This window comes from Papaver somniferum, chromosome 9 (genome assembly GCF_003573695.1).
Source record: "Papaver somniferum cultivar HN1 chromosome 9, ASM357369v1, whole genome shotgun sequence".
Lineage (NCBI taxonomy): Eukaryota > Viridiplantae > Streptophyta > Magnoliopsida > Ranunculales > Papaveraceae > Papaver > Papaver somniferum.
Genome location: NC_039366.1, coordinates 183,823,625 through 183,831,875, shown reverse-complemented (window position 1 = coordinate 183,831,875; position 8,251 = coordinate 183,823,625). Strand labels below are relative to the sequence as shown.

General features: G+C 36.0%; 1 protein-coding gene across 2 annotated transcripts; it reads right to left on the bottom strand.

Moving 5' to 3' along the window:
• Window positions 1–1,987: 1,987 nt before the first annotated feature.
• LOC113310860 (serine/threonine-protein kinase ppk15-like) lies at window positions 1,988–5,475 on the bottom strand. Of its 2 annotated transcripts, XM_026559668.1 has the most exons (7): window positions 5,097–5,475; window positions 3,879–4,758; window positions 3,410–3,689; window positions 3,221–3,328; window positions 2,847–3,125; window positions 2,572–2,715; window positions 1,988–2,471 (listed from the first exon to the last, which is right to left on the bottom strand). In XM_026559668.1, the coding sequence occupies exons 1-7, from the start codon at window positions 5,374–5,376 to the stop codon at window positions 2,298–2,300; spliced, it is 2,145 nt and encodes a 714-aa protein (XP_026415453.1). In that variant the 5' UTR covers window positions 5,377–5,475; the 3' UTR covers window positions 1,988–2,297. The 2 variants fall into 2 exon arrangements, with proteins under 2 accessions (XP_026415453.1, XP_026415454.1); XM_026559669.1 differs by lacking the exon at window positions 5,097–5,475 and having other exon boundaries at window positions 3,410–3,684; window positions 3,879–4,488.
• Between the last annotated feature and the right edge of the window lie 2,776 nt (window positions 5,476–8,251).

The following is an 8,251-nucleotide window of genomic DNA, read 5'->3' as shown; positions in this document are numbered from 1 at the left end:
AATTCCTAATTTAATCAAATTTAACTTATTCATGCAATCAAAAACAATAAAAGGGAGGGTTTTTCGATTTTTACCTAATTGAAATCATTACTGGCCGAGGATCGACAATTAGTCGTCGTTGAAGAAAAAAAATGGAATAAGATGAAAGAACGAATGGAGGAAAAGAAGAGAGGAATTAGGTTAGTTATCAAAAAGTATTTTTATATTTTATATAATAGATTAGGCAACCCTTCATCATAATTTAAGACATTTGAATCCATAGGAGTCCTTAAAACCAAATCCTTGGAGTCCCTGTAATATGCTTCATTTTTTAGTGGTTGATTATGATGCTACTAGAATCAAAAAAATATTTGGATCGTGCGCAAGCAAAATATTTTCCCGAGAAAAACAACACCCAATTATAATTTCTTGTGAGGAAATTACGGTAGGAATGTTGAATTTTAGATATAAAACTTTCTAATATCTTTCTATCTTAACATCATTTAAGCAAGACCATCACCAAAAAAAAAGAAAAAAAAGAACTCTTTCTATTAGTTTTTAATCCTCTCTCTCGCTTATTTTTCTTATTCAAGAAAACTATCACCAACAACCCTTCCCTGCTGAGATTTGGTCCATTTTAGACCGCATCTGAGCATATTTCCTCACTATTTCTTGCTTTCTAGGTTAGTTAGTAGTTTTAGCTTAATTATTATCATGTTTTCTGCTTATCTACACCACTACGAGGGTTTTTCTACTCTTTTGAGGTTTATCTTCGCTCTAACGGCGGTTCTTAGTTATTGGGTTGGGTTGGGTTTTAAGATCAATGGTGATGTTCTGCAACGACGAAATCTTCATTTTTATTTTCTCCAGCGACGAAATCTTCATCATCAACTTATCCGGTGACGAAATCTTCATCGGTGATTTCTTTGAAGGGGGAAACTTCAACACTAATTACAAGAGATTTGAGCAAATGACTCCTATTTTGAGAGCACATCTTTCTAAAGAAGAAATACAAACTAAATTGTTGGAATTTAATTGTGAGAAAAACCATTCTTCCTCTAATTTTATCGGATCTTATTCATACTTGTATTCGTCTTACTTCGGTAATCCTTTTCTTTTTCTTATCGGATTTTTCGATATTATATTTGTTCAATTCATTGGACCCTCGAATTTTCATTAATGAAAAAATACTTGTTTATGAAAAAAAAAATCATTTAAGCAAGACGTCAAAAAAAAACTCAAGCCTTATCTTTTCAGCTGGACCATTTGTACGACTCTCTAGGATTACATGAGAAAGCTTGAAGTCCATTGCCTTGTTTAGAGGTGAGAGTCACGGGTATTCACCCTTAAGCTCATGTAAGGATTCAAGTATTCAACATTTCAACTTGAGATTTGATTTGGTAAAAGGACCATTGATGTTATTACTATTTTTTTAGTAGAAAGTTGTTCCAAATCGTTTAAATAGTTTTTCTTTTTTTGTTTGTTTGTCGACAAAATGATACCTAAAGTGATAAAATGGTACAAAAAGTAACCAATTAGCAGCAGCAAAAGTGCTTTCAATCATTACCCTCTTTATTAAAGACGCGCAGAGGATTTCAGCCATTTCCTCCAATCCATAAAAAGAACAGTGGTACCGGGGTGAGTCAGTTTGGAGAGAGTACCCTAGGATAAGCAGGGTCCATGATTCCATCATATTTGAGGTGTTGATGGAATTTCAAAGACCTGAATTTCGAAGTTCAATGTGTTCATCCAGGACCTCAGATATTAAAATTGATGTATATATAGAACAACAAAAGTGGATGTTGATTGTTATTGCCTCATACGGATGTATATGGAATTTAGGGCCTCAATATTATGCCTAGTCTACAAAACAAACAAAGAAGATAGTTAAATTGACTTCAAATTGGTTCAAAGGGATGAATTGTTCAAAATTGAACATCATATCTATAGAAATGGTCCATGAACTGAATTATCAGATCTCAATTGAGAGTGACACAGATGACTTGAATGAAAATCGAAAGACAAAGTAAATGACCATTTTGCCAAATATTGCCTCATACAACGCTAAACTCATTATTACAAACAAATGTCATGCCCAAAAATGAAGAACCTGTGGCCGCTAAAGCAAGTGCACCGATGCGAGTGCATATGCTGGAGGGGTTGGGCGAAAAGGAAAAGGTGAAAACTATATACATTGATGCACAAATTGACAATTGAATACAAACAAGATGTCAAAAAGGAAAAAAAGGTGCACTTAAATCTTGTTGTGGAATAGAAATGTTGCTGCAGCGTCATGATCTCTGCGCAGAGCAGTCCACTTAGTATGGGTAGGAAAGCCATGGGTGCTGAAGTGCTTCACTGGCAGTGGGCCGTCTACTTGGATTAACTTCGAGTAAATCTTTGACAAACTCGATGAACCCAATATCGGAAACTTGTAGATGATGCTCCAATGAGGATTCTTCCGGGATTATGCACTCCATTTCGTTTGTTTCCTGGAATGTATTGACAAGTTAAAAGAAGGTATATATAAGATCGTAATTTACTGGTGATTGCAAGTTCAAAAGCGTTGAGTGGGGGAGATTGCAAAGAAACCTCATTCATGTGATACAAATCGTACTCTTTTGTGAAGTATTTGTGTGTCTCCTGCCCCTTCACTAACATCTCCATATCTGGAAGACCAAACATGCCGATTATGCGCGAAAGCAATACAACCAAAGCTTCATTAGGCAAAAGTACCTTCACGAGAACAGCAGGGTGTCAAATACAACCCGGGAAAACATATACAAATAAGACTTGGAATCATGAAAACAAAAATGAACGTAAGCAATGACAAACAAAACCGAGGAAGTCAAGACATAAGGACTTACTTCTCCGGAACAAAGCTCAGCCAAGATACAACCAAGAGACCAGAGATCAATCTTTTGGTCATAGGGAAGGCCTAAAATAACTTCAGGTGCCCTGTATGAGCGAGATTGTATATATAAGCACAAGTTGTCTGATTCAAAACAACTACTCCCGAGATCAATAACCTTTATCTCGCATCTGCTATAACTTTTGATAAGAATATTTTCCGGCTTAAGGTCACAGTGGATAATTCCCAAGCAATGCAAGAATTCTAAGGCCTCCAAACATTGTCTAGTAATACTCTGAGAAAAGGAAAAACCAAGAGACTCGTTTGAGTTACATATGTAAATGAATGGAATGCTAAATGTGAAGAGAAAAAGGGTCGTTCCAACCAAACCTGCAGCCTACGTAATGTGAAATAAACCTCTCCACCTGAATCTTGATTAAATTTCTGGAATTCGTACAAGTTTGCTCGTAACAATTCACATACAATGAAAAGATGCTCCTGCACAACATTCAAAGACATTGCTCACTGGAATGAAAACTTGCTCTCAAGCAACATGTTATAGAACATTTGGAGACATACCTGATGATAGAAATAATCATATAGCCGCAGAATATGGTGTTCATCACCAGGATCATGCTTGTTGACAAACTTTAGAAGTTTGATCTCATCTAAACTCTGGTCGAAGAAATCTTTATCGTTTTTTATAATTTTTAAGCAGACATCAATGCCAGTCTGCAGATCATGTGCCTGGATGACCTTGCTAAAAGCAGCTGAACCAAGGTACTCTGTGACATAATATCTGCCCGCTATGACAGAATTTAGAACAATTGGCATATCTTTGTTCTCTTCGAATCCTGTTCTGCGCAGGAATAAGTAAAATGTCAGCATGTAGGTAATTTTATATAGAACCATGGCCAATGGAACCAAAACTGTCAGCTATGAAGTCCAAATACTCGAGTTGTGCCACATTATGATGGAACTAAGATGGGATGAGCTTAGGGCTACCTCATGATGGACATACAAAGGGTTTGAATATTCACAACCTCACCTGTTTTTTCGATGTATAATTCTGAGATTAAATACTTCATATTCATCCTCAACATGTTCATATATTGACAGTTTGTTGGGAGTAGCACTATTTTCTCCATCCCCAGCAACTTCAGGACCATGGAGTTCTTCTCCAGTCGTTTCTTTTCCATCTTCAGATTCATATCCATCATCTCCATAAGGCTGGAAAGGTTGAGCATCTGCCTGTAGCTGCAACCCAAATTCTTTCTGGTATTCCTCTCCATCAGATTTTGTCAAACCCTTGTCAGGGGAACTCCCATTTCTTGTCTTCCCTGCAGTAGAATCATGTTCTGAAGGGGTTTCACCAAAAGTCTTAAACTGACCTTCAATCAGAGCGAGTTCTTTCATTGCATTTAGATTATTATCATTATCTGACTCCCCAGCTTGCAACCCTTCCAATCCAATACTGCTGTCATAAACGGGAACCAAACAATTGTTTTCGGCACCACTCTCTAGTCCAGCTTCATTGCCAATTCCACGTTGAGAAGCTTCATACCAATGATAACAATCTTTTACAACAACGTCATCCGTATCATCTACCGAGCTGTTATTACGTAACAACAACTCGCCTGAATTAATACTAGTCACCGAATGAAATCCTCTAGACGCGAAATCCAAACCATAATTCTGTTCATATTGTCCCATCCCTCCTGAAGTTGTTACAAACTTGTCTTCACTTCGACAACTGAAGAAATCCTTCCCTCCTCCACCAATGTAACCTTTCTCATCATGCCAGAACATGTCATTTAACATTTCGGAGTCATGGTAATCACGGGCAGTACCAAATTGTGACAATCTATCAGACGAACTATCGGAACTTAGATGATCAGTGGAAAGTAGTCCATATGGATTAGTAAATCCTGTCCCAAAACCAAAAAAACAATTTTGTGTAAACATCACCAAATGAACTAATTCACAGTATCAATAAAGTAGTTTTAGAGCCAGGCTTTAGTTGGAGGGGCAATTGCCCCGCAAAGGCTAAACAAACTTGTGTGCTCGGCAGTTAGCAGAAATGAACTATAAAGTAATTGATGGCTACAGAGAGGAACCAGGTTTTAGTTTGAGGGGCAGTTGCCCCCTACCCCTTCCTATATATATCAGAATTTGTTTTGCTCTAAATCATTAAAATTCAACAAACCCATGATTATAAACGCGAATTGTGAAAGATTAACACAAAACTGGTTGAATTCAATCATACCTTTAGAAGAACTCAAGCTCTGAAAATCATCAGACCGATAAGAGGTTGAACTAGAAGCAGCATCACCACCATCATCATCATCATCATCGGAAAAGTTCAATTTTCTCTGAAGTCTAACAGGAGGAAGTTTAGGAGACAATGGAAACTGAAATTTCTCAAAATCAGAAGAAACCAAATCATCATGTCTTTCAAATAAATCGTTTCTGAGTGCTAATTCTGCTTCTGAGAACCCATTCTTCCTCAAGAATTTCAACACGGATTCTATACCAGAAACTTCCATTATTTTTTAAATTCCCAGGACTCAAATTCTCAGCAGTAGGAATTGAGAATTCATGATGCTTATTAGAAACAGAGAAGAACGAGTGACAAGAAGTGACGATGGAGGAGAGGGGTAAAATGGGGAATTACAAATTGCATTTTTCGTAAAGAAAATGGGGTCAAATCGTTTTCTCTTACCAACTTTGAAAGGTAGGGTTTAAATGTGGGACCCGGTGAAAAACAAAGAGCATCGAAGAGGAAAAGATGCTTCTTTCTTTAGATTTTGACACCTGGCAACATTATTCTGCTTTGTATTATTGTCCACTCGGGTGTACTAGGTTGTGAAGATAAGAACCGTTGATTTGATAATTGCCTACCTGACTTGTTTAGTTGTATGTATGGATGACGGTGTTATCTTGGGAGTATAGTGTCATCTATCGGTTCTTATAGGTAAGAAGTCAAATTAGATGCTTTTGGAGAGGAAGTTTCGTTTACCTTCTAAATTGGTTTATCAAAATCTAGTTGAAACATTTCTTTATTATTCGATTTTCTCCACGCTATTTTGTGTTTTGGGGTGATTTTTGTTGAATCCATAATTAATAATTATAATTGTTAAGACGGTTAATATCAGTTTTTGGTAGCTCGTTAAGTAAGACGATATTTTTGTTTGCTAAATCTCTTATGGTAATGAAAATTGTGTTTTTTTGTTTTATTTTACTAGAAATTGGTAGTTCTTGCACTAAAAACAACTAATCATGTTCCTAATACAAATAATTGTTGTGTTTCAATGCAATAAAATAAACAAATCTTGTTTCCAATGTAAAAAAATGTTAATTTAATGCATCTTAACATGTATACGGGTATACAAGTTAAGAGAACTCATATTCATTATCAAAAGAGATTTAACAAACAAAAATATCGTCTTACGTAACGAGCTACCAAAAAACTGATATTAACCGCCTTTTTCGGAAGTCACTCCTAGGGCGTTTGCACAGAAATAGCTTTTCGATTTCAGGAAATTGAAAAGTCAAAAATCAATTTAGCGATAATTTTTGAGAACGACTTCTAAAAACAAAAAAGTCAATTTTTTGTGAAGCAAAGTAATTTTGCTTCTGATATATACTTCGGGGGAAACAGAAACCAGAAGCAAACATACAATTATACAAAAAAAAAACAGATTTGTATACAAAAAGTTACTTGGAGTCGATGAGTTACTTTTGATATGGCAATATACAATTATTCTCATTTTGTAATTTGTAATTCTACGTCCAAGCAAACATAGTATACGACATGTTTATATCAACCACAAGTTTTGCCAGTTTAACTAGCTAGATTTTTCTAGGTTCCTTGAAGTCGTCGAATTTGAATTTAGGAAGGTTAAAAGGGAAAAAATTGGTTGTAGGGTAAAATTTAATTTCAATTTGACATTTTGGTAGAACCAACTTCTTTTTCTTCAAGTGCGAAGACATTAATGAAAAAGAAAATGTGACCCACCTCCCACACCATGAAATTGTTCCCACAAGAATCAGACACTCTCTCTCTCTCACACCCTTTTCTCTTCCTCATCATGTGCAATGCAGGGGGGGCGGTTAAAAAAGGAGTAGTGCTACGAATTGAGTGGTTTTCATTGCATTTCGAATACTAGATTTGAAAACCATAGATTTTGAAAGCAGACTTGAATTTCGAAATCTAATTACTAAAGTATTATTCTTTAATAAAAAAACATATGCACTTTATACTGGTTAATTATAACCCTCAAAAATGATGTCACAGACAAACGACGTATTTAGCATGGTATATAGTTGGTGTTATGGAGCGGATCAAACGCATGTCCAGTTTGAGATGATGGTTGTAAAATTGTTAGTTTGAGATCTAAAACAGATTATATGAACTAATTGTGCTTAGTTTTTTCTTTTCTAAAATATTTTATTTCATATTTAGGGAGCCTAGATGAAGCAATCCCGTGTTCTTCATGGTCGCAATCAAGCCTCTATCAACCTTCATTACTTCCTCCTAATTATCATTAATCTTTTTATCTCCATCTGCAAGTCTGTTTTAAGTTACTCTTCCACCGTTTATGTGATTAATTTTTCCAATATTCAGTGTTCAACTAAAACAATAAGTGTTCATAAACTTCAGCATCAATTTCAAATAGAAAGTAAAAGTACTAGTTACATAAATTTTTCAACCCATCTGGAAACCCTTGCTAACAGTCTCAAGGATTACCAAACTAAGACTAACCGAGAGTCACGGCTCTCAAATTTCACGTCCAAAAGAAAAAACATCAAAAAATACCCAAACTTACCTATTACCACCAACTTCTATTAACAACAAAATCTGGTAAAACATACCGACTTCACCGGCTACAACAAACTTTACAAAGACTGGACTAGCATCAATACCACTAAGATAAAGAAGACTAAAGAAGCTATCAACAGGATTTGTTTAAAAAGAACTTGTTAATCATTTTCAAGTTTTTTTCAAAGCCAATAACCTTCAATCCCATTGGTATCCCAGAAGAGGGATTTTCGAATCCTCTTCATCGTAGCTTTCGCAGTCATCTTCTTCATACTCATTACTGTAATCACTTCCAGATGGTGCAGGAGTTACATACCTAGAATCGCTTGAATCGTCAGTACTGCTTTCACTCTCTCCAGTCCCCTCATCTGTCTCATCTTCCAACACCTCATCTTCTTCTTCCCCAGTTGATTCTCCCTCATGCTTGGTTCTGGAAAAGATTGCAGGATTTGCCTTCTCGTACCCGTACCTCTCATAAAGCATTTTCTGATAATACTTTGCCTTCCCCTCTTCTCGCTTGAATCTATCTCTTCAACATAGTATTCACACCCTCCATCTAAATCTTTTGAATCTTTTTCAGTCGCACTCCCATACACCTT